The 19,586-nt window shown below is 43.0% G+C and overlaps 1 protein-coding gene across 1 annotated transcript in view; it reads right to left on the reverse strand.

Moving 5' to 3' along the window:
• Positions 1 to 2,638: 2,638 nt before the first annotated feature.
• Positions 2,639 to 19,586, reverse strand: part of RAPSN (receptor associated protein of the synapse) — a 56,383-nt gene continuing 39,435 nt past the window's right edge. Inside the window, exons 6-8 of the mRNA XM_089675804.1 lie at positions 17,270 to 17,323; positions 11,894 to 12,093; positions 2,639 to 6,809 (exon numbers count right to left, since the gene is read on the reverse strand). Of these exons, the coding sequence (XP_089531930.1) occupies positions 6,737 to 6,809; positions 11,894 to 12,093; positions 17,270 to 17,323 (327 nt within the window). The 3' untranslated portion in view covers positions 2,639 to 6,736. The remainder of the gene's footprint in view (positions 6,810 to 11,893; positions 12,094 to 17,269; positions 17,324 to 19,586) is intronic.

Raw genomic sequence — 19,586 nt, forward strand, 5'->3', positions numbered from 1 at the left:
TAAGAGGTTAATCCTCTGCATTGTGTAAAAAGCCTGTTTGATCCTGACTTCTCTGCCCCTCCTCTTGTTGATTGAACCACCTGTTACAGACTGCATCCGTAGTCAAATACACATGCTCAGTTTCGTGTGTATTGCTAGAGAGTTTTTTTTTTTCTTTGGGTGAGTGCATGTGTTCAGCACAGGGCCAATCAGCACTGTTTAAACAAAGGTCAGGGGTTTTGCATCCTCCTAGCGCAGAAAGAAAACTCCTCCTACAAGCTTTAACTAGTGCTCTGCTGCAGTCACAAGACTGCTCTAACTGCTGATTAGAAGAGGTATTTAACAGTTTATATTTACTAAAATAATTTCATTTCCATTTTGTGTGTACTGTGGGAGACCAGATATAGTGAATGCAGGGTCCGGGGAGACCAGATATAGTGAATGCAGGGACCGGGGAGACCAGATATAGTGAATGCAGGGTCCGAGGAGACCAGATATAGTGAATGCAGGGTCTGGGGAGACCAGATATAGTGAATGCAGGGTCCGGGGAGACCAGATATAGTGAATGCAGGGACCGGGGAGACCAGATATAGTGAATGCAGGGACCGGGGAGACCAGATATAGTGAATGCAGGGTCCGGGGAGACCAGATATAGTGAATGCAGGGTCCGGGGTTTAGTAACACTATAATGTATAGCCAGTCTTAGCTTTTTGTAAGGGAGGCGTTCTGACCACAACTGCCAATAAACTGGTTTTAGTAGGGGTTCCCTGAGAACTGAAAATTATTTTGAAGGTTTCTCTGAGGTAAAAAGATTGAGAATGGCTGATTTAAGGGAACCAGTTATGGAATAAATACATTGCCAGTCATTGTTTCTCCTATTGAAAATACTAGTTGTCTGGCTGCTGCAGTAATCACTTAGGAACAAATATGCAGCAAGTGAAGTCAGAGCTCCTGGTCTGTATACTTGTTCTGAGTTGGTGACTCCATAAGCACTGAAGCTATAAGTCCAGGTAATGAGCATTTTCAGAAGGAGTGAGCAAGGAAAGGTGACATTTTTCTCTTCGTAGACTTTCTTTAAATATACTTTCAGTTGTACAGATTTGGCCATGCCTTTAAAGTCAATTTATAGCAACCTCATAAACTAAGCTCTTTCCCATTGAGTGGGGTCCTCCACCCCTGCCTGCTGTCTGTCCAAGGGTACATCCCTTCTTTACTTTATATTGGTTTTTCAAGATAACAATTCAATAATTTAGAGGTTGATTTAAAATTTAGCTAAAAGGCAAAACTTTTTTTTGTTATTGTTTTGGATAGAATGGAGAGAGATTAGAAGCCCTGTTGGGTTTTTATTGCTGTCTGTGGCTTAGTTAGGGAGTTTTACCAATATGTTCCCAATGCTGCAGCCGCTCCCCACTCCCTGTGACAGCAGTATGGGGAGAAGCTCTCTATACTAGCTGTCACTTTTTAAAAACAGAGTCCTGTGAATGAATCAACTACAAGTTCTGACAGCCTTAGCGGCTGTCAGCTTGTAGTTCTCAATGGGGAAAGAACAAAAAGAGGGCGCACAGGCCTAGTGCATTACCATAAAAAATGTTTAATAAAAAATAAAGTAGGTGTTGTACTCACAAACGACAATATAGTCAAGGCACATCATAGAAGAACAGCTGGATCAACACCGCGCTGAGTAACAGTCCACAATAGGGAGTTTAGACATCCAAAAGGCTGACGCGTTTCGAGGACTTGCCTCTTCCTCAGAGCCACTGTAGTTCTCAATGAACTGCCACGGTGCTGTGAAGTGCCTTGGTAGTTCATTCATTCTTCCTGTCAGTATATCTGCTTGTGCATACATCTCGTATGGTCAAGCAGATATACTGACACATCTGCAGGAGACCTGCATGGCACCAGCGACCTGCTGATCGCTGGTACAATGCTTTTGAGGCTCCTGCAACAAAAAATAAAAAATGCTATTTTTTTGTACCTGCAAAAGTGAACTCACTCATTAATTTGCAGAGAGTTGCTCGTTTCCTGTTTTGGCTATGGGACAGCAACGGACACAGATGGCCAAACGGGGGGGGGGGAGAACAAAAAATGACAGGAGTTATAACCCTCCCTTACTCTATCCAAAATGAATAAAAAAGGTTTTGGCTATAGTTCCACTTTGATGCACAAAAATATTATTGATCGTTAAATAATTAATTTTGTAGTGATTTATACATCAAACCAAAGAGAATGTAAAAACTTAGTTCCAAAAGAGGGACAGTTCCTCCAAATGAGGAACAGTTGGAAGCCATGAAGTATCTATGCCAATGTCCCTCTGCATACACGGTACATTTGCACATTCCATGATTCCACATGTATTGTACAATCAGGTTGTAATGTGTAGGGTTAGCTTAAAATGGGAATAGTGTGTCTCTGTTATCATACAGTTGCACTCGACTGGTGATGACAAATAAGTTGGTGATAGGTATAAAACAAAAGTAAAAAAAAAACCTGAACGTTTTAAACGTGATTATTCATTGTCAGACCTGTGTTGACTTTGAAGTACTTCTTATATATGTGAACCCAGGATGGCTCACTGAGGACAATCCCCTTGGATGGTTTACAGCTTAGCTGATGCAGATGGGCTTGTAATCAGGATTCTGTATGAAAGGACCACAGGGCATTGTATAACAAATCATGATATTTATTAAATTGGAACATAAGTATTGTTTGTGCATCTTACATGCTCTATGGCCAATAAATAACATACACTGCCAGGAAAACACTGAGCGCTAATAACAACTGAATCTAGCATGCATAAAACTAAAATCTATACAGTAAACATGGTCAGCAGTAAAGGGTCAGCATGGCTGTAATGTATATTTCAGGTTCACATGGAGTCTGTTGGGTTGGATTTTTATATTGCTGGGGATGCAACACAGACAAGCATTGTCCCTGGTCTTCCATCTTGGGGCATTCCCACTGCTCCCGATTCGTTCCTATAATATAAAACATTAACTCCATCGGGGAGAGTGGGAACTCCTCCTAAAAGCTGTGTGGACCCAGAAACTTAGAAATCCCCCCCCCCCTTCAATTTCAAGGTTTTGGAGACCCAAAAACAAAAAATACATGTTTATTGCCCCCAGAATTCCTATATCCTTTTAACTTCCTTTGCACTGAACTGAAATCTCAAACAATGTTTTCCCCACCTATAATCTGTGAACTACAGAACACTTCCTCCCCATGAACTGGACAGGAGGAGAGAAGGTGGTGTACGTAGTCCAATTCAGGAGCGCAGCCTAGGATAACAACACTGCTCCTCCACAGATGGAGTGTACAGTTGGTAAGTATTGTCCCCCTAAGACGGGAAGTGTGTTATTGGATCATTAGGTGAAAATAAAAAAAAGAAAACGAATGCAACCAGCACATCTGGGGGCTGGTAAGCTGCAATATACAGTATGACATGTTTAGTTTGGGGCTGGGAAACATGTTAGCTCTCTGCTAGCTAACAAAACCTGAAATTTCAGTTTTGGGTACACTGACCATTTAAAATGAAAAATGTTTTCAGGGACAAACATTTCCAGAGGCGTATTTAACAATTCAAGCAGTTCATTTCATCTTCGTATTTAGCTGCATGCCTATAGTTCAGCCTTAAGCTTTGCCCATTAAGAACAAAGCAATTAATAATCAGGACCCTGACTGTTACTACGAGGGGAGTTCAAGTCAAATTGGGACTTTTAATTTTACAAGTATAAAAACGGATGCTAGTGTGGCGGTACAACACGCTGTAGTAAGTGACAAGTGTGTCCTATTACTGATAGGTGGAGCACATGTCCCGGGCCAGTCCAGAGACCATTAATCAAGATGGCAGACAACCGAGTTAGTGCATTCATGGAACAGCATGTGGTGATGAAGTTTCTTGTGACGAAGACTTAAAACTTCTGGATATCTACAGAAGACTTCAAGCACGGTACAGTGATGAGACTCGCAGCCACAGTAAGACATCTGAATGGTGTACACGTTTCAAAGATGGCTGTAAGTCCGTCAGTGACAATCCTGGCTGTGGTGGTTCCCAGCCCACAGCAGTCATTCCTGTTAACATTCAGCACTTGGAACACCTGACCCTGGATAATCAACGCATAACCTGTCCTGAAATTGCACAAGAGATGAAACTTTCTGTGGGAATGGTGAACACAACGATGACGAAGTGAAGCAGTCTCTCCTAGGATGGTTCAGGCGTACTGACAAATCTATGCTAAAGCTTTCCAGGCATTAGCTAAACGCTGGTATAAGTGTATAACTGTAGCAGGGGAGTACGTAAAAAAAAAATAAATGCAGTTCCCACTCCTTGAAATTTGTTCTTTTATTATATAAACTCACAAGTCCCGGTTTGACTTGAATGCTCCTCGTACTTGTAAGCTCTGTGTTGGTTTATGTTGGAGTTGAAGGTAGGTATTAGCAGAAGGAGGGGGCATTATCAAGATGCTGATTATATACTTAGACGTGGTATAGAGTGACTCCAACTATCCCAACTAATTAAACACACAACTGCACCAGCCCATATATACTCTGATTTAACTGTGATTAGAGGTTTATTACTCCTGGGTCCTTTATTGCACTTAACTACTCAATAAATCATCTTGATTATTCATGGTGACTGTTCAGACGTGGGATTATGCAACATGGCACTATGGTGAAGAATTAAAAAGTACAGTAACAATTAGCAACCAGACACCATTTTTAAAGACCAATTGAATGTTCAGTTTAAATCAGCTATATACTATATATTCAATGCATCAAAACAAAACATCATCTAGGTCTTGCAGTTCACGTTCTTTAGAAAGCAGCCACAACCTGAGTAGAAAAGCCTGCCCCTTACGAGTAGAGAAAGACCCTTGCACCTTGTGAGGAAGTAGTGGTCTCTCTGCTGATTCAGACACCATCTCCCCCCTCCCTGCTGAGTCAGACATGTAGCTCTGCAATCAGTAAAGCTCATGCTACCTGCAGAGTCTGGTTCTGATTCAGTAGTAGGTGTGTTGGACTTCTGCAGGAAGACTGCTGCTTCCACACAGAGGGAAAGGTGCTTCTCTATACCATGCTGGCAGGAGACAGGCTTTTCAACCGAGGCTGTGGCTGCTTTCAAAAGAAAACCAACTGTAAGACACCTTTTGTTTTAATGCATCTGGAATGTATTTAGCTCATTTAAACTGAAAAATCAGCTGAACTTTAAAGTGGTTGTAAAGGCCAAGAGTTTTTTGATGCATTCTCTGCATTAAAGTAAAAAAACCTTTTAGGTGCCACTCCCCCCCCCCCCCAAATACTTACCTGAGCCCGTTTTTGATCCCACGCTGCTCCTCCCTCTCCTCCTCACTGCATTCAGTGAGAATAGCGGCAGCCATTGCCCCCTGCTACTGTCAATCAAATCCAGTGACAAGGGAGTGGGTGGTGGGGGTGGGGCAGGGCCACACTGTGTAAGTCAGTAGACACACACAGCACAACTCGGGATTGACACGCATATGTATTCCCTAGCAAGGGGCTTGTTGGGGAGGGGGGGCTCAAAAGGCAGAAGGAACCAGTAGCACTGGCGGGGGAACCGAGAAGAGGAGGATCTGGGCTACTCTGTACAAAGCCATTGCACAGAGCAGGTAAGTATGACATGTTTGTTATTTAAGAAAAAAAAAAGAAATTACCTTTACAATCATTTCAACTGAACTGAAATTTGATTGACTATTATAAATGATTAAAGTTAGCACATTATCCTTATTATGATTGCTTAGCACTGCTCCATTAAACAATTCTGATGTACAGTGTACACAGAGAAAAAATATAATCCGAATAAACATACAGAGGGGTCCTATGTAAGTTACACAGTATAGATCATACATAAACACCAGAAAAAGACACAGCATCTTTTATTTACAGAGGGAGGTAGGCGTATGGAACATAAGAGCCCTTTCTTCAGAGAAAGAGATGTGGACATGTAGAGCAGCACCACACAAATGCCGGAGAGGACGAAAAAATTCACTTCTAATGTCCACAGGCCTTGTGGAAGTACGGAATAAGGAAACAGCTTAGTGATTCAGTCCAGATCAGGCTTTGCATGCACATGGCTATTTTGATAAATCCTTTTCACTTTATAAAGCCAAAAGCAGTCAATTACTATATTCTGCTCTACACAAACACGGTGGATCCATTCACGCATTTCAGTACATTAGTCCATGAAGACTGGAGCTGTGGCAGTTTGTAATAAAGGTCCATAAACTTGTAGATACAACTCTCAAATGCTATTAATTCTTTAAAATAATGTTGTATAATTGAAATAAAAATGTTCAACTGGCGTACCTTAATGACCTGGTGGTATTTCTGGTTGCTCTTGACTTTATGCCCCATCACGCTTTGCTCTGCAGATCATGGCTAAGCCCAAGCTGAGTGTACCTTACCAATCTTAGACTTTGAAAAGGCAGAGTTTATAAAAAGTTGATCAAGCATTTTCCTGTTCAATGGTAAAGTACAAAATATATTTTAAAAAAAATTACAAGAAAAAATAAGCCCAGTGTGCATACATGGTAGAGTTTGCTGGCTTCTTCAATGTCCTTTCGATCTCACAAACAGGTTATGTATGACAGGGGCAGGTTAGCTGCAGGTAGTGCAAGTGTAGCACCAAGATTATGGTCTTGGCAACAGACAAGCTCAGAGACCACCAATGTTCCACTTGCACAGCTGCTCTGATTCGTACTGGTCCTGGAGTTTCGGTGAAAGTTGTAAAAAGCGCTCCTCTGATTCACACAAAGCCCGGTTTCACAGAAGATCGGCGACAGTTGGGACAACCGCGAGATCCATTGGTTTGGAGGCAGCTAAAATGTCAACAGAATAGATGTATGAACAGAAACGGAAAGAAACAGCTCGACTGCTGACAAGCATAGGCATAACAATATGTACTACAACCAAACTTTTTTTACCTTGCCTTTTCTACCCCCTCCCCACATCCCCCCCACCCCCCCCCCAAAAAAAAAACATACAAAAAAAACTTACATGCAGAGGATACCTCTGGCCCGTTTGACTGCCCCTTGCACCCAATTCACTATCTCTATCCAGTCCCGCTCATTTATTAAAGACATCCACTTCATTAGCTATTTAGTAGCATGGCCAAATAATCACCTCTCAGCCGTAATGCCATGCTTCCACCAATCAAGAGCCCTTTTCACCATGCCTCCAGGGCCTGTTATTCCTTTTGAAGGTACATCCCTTACCTTTTTTTTATTATTATTGCTATACAGGATTTATATAGCGCCAACAGTTTTCTCTGCGCTTCATAATATAAAAGGAGACAATACAGCAAAAATACAGTTCAATACAAGAGGGTTAGGAGGGCCCTGATCCCGGGAGCTTACAATCTAAGAGGGAGGAGCTGGTGGTACAAAAGGTAATAACTGTGGAGGATGAACTGATAGGATGAATAAAAGATTCTGTTATTAGCTGAAAGCGGGATAGGCTTCTCTGAAGAGAGAGGTTTTAAGAGATCGCCTAAAAGTGGACAGAGTAGGCAATAGTCGAATAGATTGGGGTAGAGAGTTCCAGAGGATGGGGGAAGTCCTGAAGACGAGCATGGGAGGAGGAGACAAGGAAGCTAGAGAGCAGGAGGTTGTGGAAGGAGTGGAGAGGACGGTTTGGGTGATATTTGGACACAAGATTGGTGATGTAATTTGGGGCAGAGTTATAAATGGCTTTATACGTTATTGTTAGTGTTTTGAATTTTATTCGTTGGGCAATGGGAAGCCAGTGGAGGGATTGGCAGAGAGGGGTGGCAGATATGGGACAGTTAGTAAGGTGGATGAGTCTGGCAGCAGCATTCATGATAGACTGAAGAGGGGATAGCCTGCGATGAGGTCGGCCAATGAGGAGGGAGTTACAATAGTCAAGGCGAGATATAACAAGGGAGTGAACAAGTTGCTTAGTAGTTTCAGAGGTGAAGAACGGGCGTATCTTGGAGATGTTGCGGAGGTGAAGTCTACACGATTTGGACAGTGATTGGATTTGGGGCTGAAAGGATAGATGGGGGTCTAGGATTACACCTAGTACCCTGGCATGAGGGGAGGGACTAATGGTTGTATTATTGATCATAATGGAGAAGTCAGGGGAGGGGGCACAGGCTGGAGGGAATAGTATGAGCTCCGTTTTGGAAAGATTGAGTTTGAGGAAGTGGAGTGACATCCATTCTGATATGTCACTTAGGATAGTAATGTGAGAGGAGACTGAAGGGGTGAGGTGAGGAGTAGAAAGATAGATTTGTGTGTCATCACCAAAGAGATGGTACTTAAAGCCATGGGAGTTTATCAAGTGACCAAGGGGGAGGTGTAGGTAGAGAAAAGAAGGGGTCCAAGGACAGAACCGTGAGGGACACCTACAGAAAGAGGGAGTGGAGAGGAGGAGACAGCGTTCTAGTCTCGGAGGCCAAGAGAGTGGAGATTTTTGAGGAGGAGGGGACAGTCAACAGTATCATAAGCCGCAGAGTGGTCAAGTAGTAAGAGTACGGAGTAGTGGCCATTGGTTTTAGCTGTTAGTAGATCATTAGTGAGTTTTAGTAGGGCAGTTTCAGTGGAGTGTAGTGAGCGAAAGCCAGACTGTAAAGGGTCAAGAAAGTTGTTGTCAGTGAGGTGGGAGCACAGGTCAGTGTAGACTAGGCGTTCTAGGAGTTTAGAGGTAAATGGCAACAGGGAGATGAGTCTTAACTTGTTCAGGTTGGTGGGGTCCAGCAAGGGTTTTTTAAGTATGGAAGTGATGTATGCATGCTTTAGAGGGGTGGGGAAGGCACCATTAGAGAGGGAGAGAATGAAGATGTGAGTGAGAGAGCATAGGATGGAAGAAGAGGGTGACTGTAGTAGTTGAGAGGGGACAGGATCCAGGGGGCAGGTGGTGAGACGGGCTTCTGAGAAAACTTTAGTGACCTCTTCAGTAGTAGCAAGGTCAAAAGAGGAAAGTGTTGGGGGAGGTATAGTACAAGGTATGGTAAGTGGGATGGATGTCTGTGCAGTCTAGATGCCCCTACGAATTGCGTCAATCTTGTTTTTGAAATGATTTTCAATCTTGTAAGCAGTGAGTGAGTTACTGGGTGGAGGTGGAGAAAGTAGAGAAGAGACGACGAGGACTGGATGACAAGCTATTGATGAGAGTGACAAAGTAGGTTTGTTAGGCAGCATGGAGGGAGGAATTGTATGTTAAGAAAGCAGATTTATATAGGGTGAATGCTTGGTGAGATTTGGCTTTACGCCACAATCGCTCCAGTGCACGACTATGTCTCTTAAGATTTCTGGTGTCGTCTGCCAAGGTTGTAATGGTCGTGGCCTGATACTTTGTGTAGTTTGAGGAGCAAGTGAGTCTAATGTGAATGAAAGTGAACTGTTGTGGACAGCAGTGGACAGGTCAGGGCAGGACAGGGGAGAGATTCTGTCATAGAGTTGGTCAGTTGCAGAGTGGAAAGGAGCAGGGTTTAAGTTGTGAAGGTTTCTGTGGGTAATTTTTTGCTGCTTGGAGGGAAAAGTGTTTGAAGATGAGGACACTGTGAAGGTGATGAGATTGTGATCAGAGAGAGGAAAGGGGGTGTTTGTTAGGTTGTAGGGAGTGCAAAGATGGAAGAAATCAAGGTCTAATGTATTCCCATCAGAGTGAGTGGAGGACTGTGTCCATTGTGTTAAGGCAAAAGATGAGGTTAGGTTGAAGAGTTGGGATGTAGCCGGGTTGTTCACATTAAAGGAGATGTTAAAATCTCCAAGAATGATAGTGGGTATTTCAGAGGTGAGAAAGTAGGGTAGCCAAGCAGAGAAGTCATCAAGAAGACGCAACACTGTCCCAGGAGGCCGATAGATCACTGCAATCCTCAAAGAAATGGGAGAAAACAGCCGAATGCAGTGAGTCTCGAAAAAAGAGAAGGATAGAGAGGGAGGGTTAGGGAGAGCTTGAAAGGTGCTCAGTGGGGATAGAAACCAACTCCACCTCCTTTCCAACGACTGGGTCTGGGTGAGTGGGTCCAGAGAAGGACTCCATAGGAAAGTGCTGCAGGAGAAGCAGAATCTGATACTTGAAGCCAGGTTTCTGTAATTGCTAGTAGGTTAAGGGAGCCGGAGACAAAAAAGTCATGGACAGAGGTGAGCTTATTACAGGCAGAGCGGGCATTCCAGAGTGCACAAGAAAAAGGGAGGGTGGTTTTTAGGAGCATAGCGAATGAAATTCAATTGAGTGGATTGTGGCTATTCCTGGAGAAAGGAGAGTGCTTGGTGTGGGGATGAGATACTGGAGGACTAGGGTTTGGGGAGATATCCCCAGAGGTGAGGAAAGTAAGATGGGAGCGGGATGTATATGAATGCACATGCCTTCCTGTCCTGGTGTTTGGGTCAGCAGGTGAGTAAAGTATCAGCAGGAGGTGATGAGAGCAGTAGTAGGGAGATGGTAGCAGTGAGGAGTGAGATGTATAAGCTTTGGGGTGGAGCAGAAGGGTAAAGAAAGGAGATTTTGAGAGCAGGGGATAGTAATATAAAAAAGGAGTAGAGGCGGCATTTTAAAAGGTGGATGGAGTGGGAATCAAACTTGTAGGAGATGTTTCCCAGGGTGTTTGCTTGCAGTCCATTCAGCGTGCTGTAGAGTTATCTGCACTCCAGCAGAAACCGCAGAAAATGCACTCACGCAGGAAAAATGCCCCCCATCTGTGACCTCCCCCATAAGCTTGTCTAAATTTATAGGATCTGATAAGGATCACATGAATTTGGGGGGAGGTTGGTCAAAACCAGATCAGTCGCACACACAGGCCAGGGTCATAAAAGATGATTGATTCTCTGATCACAGAAAGGCAGGGGAGAATCAATCACCACAACCAGACAAAAAGAGACTTACCTTAGTCTCAGAATGGCTCTTTTGATTGCAGTAGTGTTTATAAAAGTTGGGTTGCTCATTAACCACTTGCCGACCGCAGATAGCTGAACGATGGCTTTACCGTGGCCGGCCAGTTCTGGGAGGGCGTCATATGACGTCCTCCCAGAACAAGCCCTCCCGCACGCCCCTGGGGGCGCGCACCCAGTCATTTCTGTGATCGCTGTGTCCTACGGACACAGCTGATCATGTGATATGGTAAAAGGCCAATTACAGCGGCCTTTTACCATGTGATCAGCCATGTCCAATGACACAGCAGATCACCAGTAAATGCACTTTCCGGTTATCGGCTGCACTTTCCTCACGCTGTCACAGGAAGGAAGTGTTACTGGCTAGATCGCCAGATAAAATTTATGTTTCTGGATTTAGATACGCTTTATGACTATATATTTTGTCTGTCTTTTAAAGCTTCCTACTAAATACACTTTGGCTGAAGTATAACAAAAAACTACTTTAAGTTTAGGAAATGGAAATCTCTCCAGAAACCAGTCATCCCACCAATTTTTCAGTACTCATTGGACAATGTGGAACCTTTCTTTACCACAACCTGTCTCACACAGCATTCCTTTTGACCACTCTGAGTAATCAAGCATGGGGTTGGTAACAAGGTGACACCATAGCTTGGAATGATGTTGACTGATGTACATAACACTTGTGCAGAGAGCCAGAGACTAGGGGGGAGATTTACTAAAACTGGAGTGTGCAAAAATCTGATGCAGCTCTGCATAGAATTCTATCAGCTTCCAGGTATTATTTTCTAAGCTTAATTGAACAAGATGAAGTTAGAAGCTGACTGGCTACCATACACAGCTGCACCAGATTCTGAGTGCACCAGTTTTAGTAAATCTCCTCCATGGTCTCGCCTAAAAAAGAAGGACTGGTGATCAGACTGGCTGAAATCTTCCCCAAGGGGTCTAAGGGGTGAAGAACTTTCCCACTGAAGAATTTGTATCCAAATGGAATAATTTAGACTTTTCTAAAGGAGATATAAATTGTATTACATGTCAACTCTTCTTACCGGAGGTGAAAGACGTGGGAGCAGGGCAATGCCTGGAGCTGGCAATTCTTCTCTCCAATAGATTCCCCACACATTCCACAATACAGCTCCATCTCCTCCACACACTCATGGAACCTGACGACATGAGCGCGGAGTTCTCGTTGCTGCTGTCTTGTACGATAGATGATCTCACTTAAACAGTGAACTTTCAACAGGCAGAGCTATAAAAGGTAAGGAAGACTCAGAGGTCCCATTTTACACCAAAAAAAAAACAAGGAACAGGAAAGCACAAAGAACATTTTGCAAAATAAATAACTGGAGTTTTATTAAGATGTAAGATGCCATTTTCTGTAGCTTTCTCTTTGCATTTGTATTAGAAACTTTTTATTCATGTGATGGCAGACCTGCCATCAGCCACTTGTACAGTATTAAACTGAAACCATGGATCAATTACAGAAGGATATTTAGAAGGAATCCATAGCCAAGGGATTGAAAAAAAAAAGGTAGCAAAGATGCAAAAATGTTAAATACCTGCAGTCCTTATAAATTGGCATGCTGCTATGTTTTCCTGAAAATGTTTTTTATAAGATGCCATTTGGAATGATGGACTACTCAGGGCTCTATTTTTATAGTTACGAAGTAAACATATTTTCTAAGAGAAGACACCACAAAATCCTGCTATCACCTTTAATACTCAGAAACGTGTTGTATTTAGGTATTCTTTGTTACCAGGGCCTGACTTTGTTTGACTTACAGAGATTGCAAACCTCAGATATGAAATATGAAAAAACATATCCCTCTATAGCAGGGGTAGGCAACCTTAAAGAGGTGGAGATCTACCTAAACAGCATGGGAGAATTCAAAGATCACCTGTTTGCTGTACTGCACAAGGTTGCAGTTCAAGGTTGCAGAGCAGCCTCATTCACTTGAATGGGTTATGCTGGGCAGCTGCTACACTCACTAACAGTGACAGGGCATAGGAGCCGGCACTACAGAGGAGACATCAGCTTATGTGGCTCTTGCTCCCTACTACAGCTCCAACTTCAAGTAGTCCCTCTGCATTGCACTCTGGTTGATGCTCTGGAATGGCGGGTGAGCAAATCCTGACCGTGATCTTCCAGTCACCTGGCCAAGATCTACTGGTAGATCACAATCTACTGGTTGCTGACCCCCGAATAGTATGTACTTGTCTCACCCCTCTGGCTGCCTGCTTTGGGGGGGCTAAAAACATGGATTAACAGTCTGTTTTGACCACCCCTCTGCCATCAATGTGAAATAAGACTTATAGAGGTTATAAACCTGAGACATGAAATATGAACAAAGCATATTCCTCTATAGTGTGTCTTTGTCTCAGTAAAGAGCACTAAATGTCATTTCTGTCTATTGCTTTACTACTTTTCCCAACACCAAGAGGAAAATAGTGAGGGGGGGGGGACCGCCAGCACACAGCCTGTGATTGACAGCATCAGCTCTGTTCCTGTGTTCTGTGTGCAGGGGTGTGTGTCCCTTCCCTCCAATCAACTCTCAGAGCTCTCTTCACTGAGTGTAACTTTAGCTCCCCAGCCCCTGCTTTTCAGAGCTGAGAGATCCTGTGTAAATTCTGCACTTTGAATGGATGTCGGAGACAGTGTGCTGCAGATAAACAGGTACATCTTATGTAGGAGGATTTGTTTCATCTCTTTTGTGTCACCTGAGGCCAATCACTTCATTGGGTATGTGTAAGGGTTTACAACCACTTTAATGGCTAAGCCCAGCAAACTGCAATGCCTGGGGTCAATGAGACTGTGTCAGTTCCTAATAAAAGTACTTTCACTAGATTGGAATTTTCCAGTTTTTTCCAAATCTGAGTCCTGCCTGTTGCATAGTTTTATTACCCTTTGATTCTGCAAATGGATTCTTTATTTTCCCACCTTCTTTAAAAGGCCAAGCTGTCCAACAGTTTCAATTATATCTCTTTCACACAGTTGGCAGTTCTTACTTTGGATCACTTTTCAGAGGTCAGTAGAGCAATGGCTAACAGGCACCCTACTGATACCTCCTGATGTCTATTTTTTTTTAACTATTTTGTTTAATTGCAGAAAGGCAATTTTATATTCCAAGCATTTGGCTGGTAATTGCAGTGCAGGCCTATCGATCTAAATGGGCAAGTTGACAGGTGGTGCCGCCCCTGTCAAACTCTGCAGCTCAAGTTAAAAATGCTACAGCCACAAAGCAAAGCATTGTGGCCATAGCATGTGTATAGCCCTGCAAGGCTGTAATTTTAGCACTCAGGTGGGCAGCCAGGGAGTGGTATATCCATGGCTCAGCTACCTCTCTTTACTGCCCCTTGGCTGCCTGTGAGAAAGAGCACGTAAAGGGTTGGAAACACACTGACAAGTGTGCTTAAAATGGTCAGCTTTTATTCATATCTTCTAAAAAAATGTTTCCAAAAGAAAAAACGTTTGCTGTAACTGCTTAAAAAGCAATAGCGGGAGTTAGGCTCTAACTTGTTTGTCTCTTATAAATAAGTCCAACCAAACCTACTCTAAGTCTACCTGCCCACAGGGTGCCAATGCTGCTGTGAAATTTCACTGCAAAACAAACATGTTACTGGAAGTGGAAAAATAACAGAACATTGTTCAGGGAGATTGGGAAAAACAAAAATCATCATATATATATAATTTTTGATTTTGCCCACAGCTCCACTTCAAGTCAAGGAAAGTCAAATCCTAGTAAGTGAATCTACATCAGAGAGGGGCACAGAATAGGATTTCCTGATTAATAAAGAAAGATAAAATTGGGCATCTTGTGGCATCTTCTTGCAGGCAAAAGGTTTACTTTTAATAGTTTAAACCTGTAAAATCACTTTAAGGCCTCATGCACATGGGACACTTTGCCCAACTCTCCTAGATGACTTTCCTTGGCGTCTAGCGGTATTTTGGTAGAAAAAAAATGCTTGAAATCAATGTAAAGTTGGCAACCAGGTGAGTATGTGTAAAATCACTCATTTCTTCCAAAGGTGTACATAAGTTCCAAGACAGAGCCAAAACTAACGCATTTGAGCCTGCATAGCCCTTACACATACTCATTGACTATGAGTAAGGCCTTTGCAGGCTGAAATGCATTAGTATTGGTTCTGTATTGGAATTGATTTGCTCCTTTGGAAGTAATAAAGACTGATTTTACTCATGCTCACCTGGTTGTCGACCCTACATTGGTTTGGAGGACTTTTGTGTTGCAGATTGGAGAACACTGTCCAGGCACAGTGAGTTCATGCAGAGAGCTCTAGCCTGCCCCAAAGATACAATTGGGTTGTAGTGCCACAAGTTTTGATGTTTATTAGAAAAACCGCCTGACTCTTGTAAACGTGTAACGTGTTTAGGCTCATCAAGCCCTTGGACGTTAAATAATTTAATTGGCAAGAATAATTTATTCTAGCCATTAAAATGAACACTCAACTGCTAAACATGCCCTAAACAATGCATTAAGGCGCGTCAAATGTTCTTCTGCTAAAACACCTCTGCTCTTGACTGCGCATTCAGTGGGGTTTTTTCTGCCTCTAAACTCTCCTAAATGCCTAGGTGTGCATGGACACATACGCTAACATGCAGGGACATTTAGAGGAAGACAAAAAACAAAAATCTCCAGACTAACTTAAAAAGCAGTGTTATTATTATTATACAGGATTTATATAACGCCAGAGGTTTGCTCAGTGCTGTACAGTATAACGGGAGACAATACAGCAACAATACAGTTCAATACAAGAAGGTTAGGAGGGCCCTGCTCCTTGGAGCTTACAATCTAAGTGTTAAAAACATCCAGTGTGCATGAGGCACACTCTCCTACATCTCCCTAGTTAGAGATCCAGAGATGTAGGAGAGGGCATACAAAACATCATCATAAAAAAAGAAAGTCATAGTTAGGAAGAGTTGAAATGATAAGTTCACTTTTCATAATGTGTTGCATACATATTCAGGGTGTAACATGTTATGAAAGCACGATCCCCCGCTTTGACAGCTAGCAGGGGCTGAAAATAAAAACCGTGGCTGTGTGGGGCGCCTGGCTATGTCACTCCTCTGTGAATGAGAAACTACAAGTCCCAGCAACCTTAGCAGCTGTCAACTTGTAGTCTTCAATGAACTACCATGGTGCTGTGGAGCACCGTGGTAATTCTTTTACAAAAAGCTTTATTGAATAATAAGCAAAGATGAACAGACAATCGTAGCAAAAATTCAATGACCAACAGTTACATATTACAATAAATGCAAGGAAGATGGTGCAAGGCATGTATCGATAAAAGCAAAATCTGAAAAGTTTACATAGGTGCCCTGAGGGAAGGGATGGGGAGGGAGATTGGGAGGGAACGGGTAACAGACCTTTGTGGGTCAATGATAATGTAAACTCCAAAGGGAAGTATTGCTACATCAACATTATAATAAACAGGAAAGGCCCGAGAAATGGCCACATCAAAAAAAAAAAAACAGTACATATTCATGACCTAGAATTTAAAAAGAAATCTAGATTGCATAAATAGCCATACGGATGCAGCGCAGAGAACAGCAGGTACAATCCGTAAATTATGCTTAAGGACAGAGTAGACAGAAGAGTAGAAAAAGACAAATAGTAGAGAGACATGGACAACACACACACAGAAAAAAGAAAAAAAAAAAAGGGGGGCGAGGGAAGAGCACCGTGGTAATTCACAAATTCTTCCTGTCAGAATATCTGCTTGCTCGTACATCCTGTATGGGCAAACAGATATATTGACAGATTTGCATGGTACTAGCGATCTGCTGATCGCTGGTGCAATGCTTTACAGGCCCCTGCAGCAAAAAATAATAAATGCACATTTTTTTATCTGCAAAATAATGTGCATTTATTACTTTTTATCAAAAGGTGAATTTATCCTTTAAATAATTATAGGTCTCTGTTATTTGTACCCTTAGAAACTGAAAGAGATCAGGCAGTTGGTGGAGCAGCAGCTGTCAGGATTTAGTTGAACCCCTACCAAATTCGGAAGCTGCAGAGTCAGACTCCTATAAAATAAATCTTCATATGTGAACAAGTACAGTTTTAATTAATACCGAATATTCAGAACTATGCACAACTCTAAGCATGACACGTTCCTTTTAAGAAAAGACTAAGGGAAAAATCCTAAACTTTACCATCAGAGGCAAGTGGAACCAAGGAGTAAAAGGTACCAAATGCAGTATATTTTCTAGTGACAAATAAAAACTCCCAGAATGCTTTGCTATGAACGATAGTCATATAACAGCTGATAAGTATCATGTGTCTCATAAAGAGTAATATAAACTGTTGAGGGCATTATAGGAGAAAGAAAGAGGAGAGGATTTCATATATGGGAATTGGGGAGGTGGGTTAGAGGAAATCTCTATTAATCTCCATTGCCTCACTCACCTTATTGCCTATCTCTTCTGCCAACTCCTGGGCTTTCTGGAGTCCATCCAGGGCCTGCAGATTAAGCACACGTGTCAGGCAGAGAACCAGGAGTAAATTCTTGTTATTGTGTAACTGCCATAGCCAGGGCTGACCTGATTACAGACAGAACAGATGCAGCGCATAGCGGAGTCTACAACTTCCACCCTCCCCCTGAAATACCATTACACTGCCTCCATGTTCCAGATAGACTGCAAGTACGTACCAGGCCAGACTACTGCTTCCCATCTGTGGATTAATGTACACTTCATCATACACCTCACATCTGCTATAGAACAACATCAATCAAAAGAGCGCCCCATGACACTGCCAAAAGAACTGTCAGTGTTTACCCCTTACAGCTGCCAGTTTATCCTTATGGTTTAATAAGGGACAACAAACCCTGATCTTGCAAACACTTTCACACACTTAGTGGCAACATTACTATTTACACCTCCTCAAAAACACAAATGGCATACCATGTGGCTGCAACCCAAGACATGCAAATCGTTCAACGGTTTTTCAACCAAGCATCACAGTAGTCAAGAATCTGATCTAGGTAATGCTGACCATGGAATGATTGTTGGCCCCATGCATTAAAGACATGGGTTTCAAACAAAACAGACCACTCAGTTTAGAGATAAAGGTCCAATAAACTAAAAATATACAGTGACCACCCTGGACTATTACTGAGGGCAACATCTTGTAAAACCGTGTCAGAGCAGCCCATGTTCAAACTGAGAGGAAGAGCACAACTGCTCAATTTACCATTTTTTCAACAAGAGTGCACAGAGGGATATATCTAATTGCACAGTAAGTTAAACCTTGAAAAAGCTACAACAGTACAAAATTAAATAATCTACGAAAGCAGAAGATCACACCGTCCATCTACAGCAGAAGAACATCTCATCATCTATACCAGCAGAAGACCACACCAGCTACAACAACAGAAGTCCACACTGGCTACAACAGTCGAAGACCACATCTTCCTCAACAGCAGAAGGCCACATTTTCTACAGCAACAGAAGACCACACCATCTACAGTAACAGGCCACACTGATTATGGCAGCAGAAGATTATACTGGTTACAACAGAGAGAAGACCATGATGGCTACAACAGTCGAAGACCACGCTGGCTACAACAATCGAAGACCAAGCTGGCTACAACAGTTGTAGACTACACAGTCTACAGCAGCAGAAGACCACACCGTCTACAGCAGCAGACCACACCATCTACAGCAGCAGACCACACCATCTACAGCAGCAGACCACACCATCTACAGCAGCAGACCACGCCATCTACAGCAGCAGACCACACCATCTACAGCAGCAGACCACACCATCTACAGCAGCAGACTTCAGCAGACCACGCCATCTACAGCAGCAGACCACGCCATCTACAGCAGCAGACCACGCCATCTACAGCAGCAGACCACACCCTCTACAGCAGCAGACCACGCCATCTACAGCAGCAGACCACGCCATCTACAGCAGCAGACCACGCCATCTACAGCAGCAGACCACGCCATCTACAGCAGCAGACCATGCCATCTACAGCAGCAGACCACACCCTCTACAGCAGCAGACCACACAGATTATGGCAGCAGAAGATCATACTGGCTACAGCAGTCAGAAGACAATGCTGGCTACAACAAAAGACCAAACCAGCTACAACAGCAAAAGAAAACCACACCGTTTACAGCAGCAAAAGACCACACTAGCTACCACAGTCAAAGACAGCACCAGCTACAACAGCAGTAGATCACATCGTCCTTAGCAGCAGAAGACCACATTGTCTACAGCAGCAGACCACACCATCTATAGCAGAAGCCCACAATGATTATGGTACCAGAAGATCACGCTGGCTACAGTAGCCACAAGACCATACCGGCTACAGCAGCAGAAGACCACACTGGCTACAACAGAAGAATCCCACCAGCTACAGCAGCAGAAGACCACACTATTTACAACGGCAGAATACTAAATGGGTAGAGTGGGAAAGAATATAATCTCTTTCTAGTTTTATTGCTGTCAGTATCCCCAAGGTGGGTATATTCACCTATTCTATTGGCCGTGGTGGAAATATAAAGTCTTACAACTGTCACCAGAGCAGGAATAGATGGGAAATTGTCTAACAGGGACATCTGCTTCTGTGACAACGGTCTAACAGGGATTTTCATCTCATTTCCTTTTGTGGGTCTGGGACAGGAATTGAGAACAAATCTCCCCACAGACACAGACAGCAAAAAAACTGACAGTTTTGGACCAATACCTAATAAATCCAAAACTAAAAAAAGAA

The sequence above is a fragment of the Staurois parvus genome, unplaced genomic scaffold, assembly GCF_062004578.1.
Source record: "Staurois parvus isolate SC_StPar_1 unplaced genomic scaffold, SC_StPar_1.0 ptg000159l, whole genome shotgun sequence".
Taxonomy (NCBI): Eukaryota; Metazoa; Chordata; class Amphibia; order Anura; family Ranidae; genus Staurois; species Staurois parvus.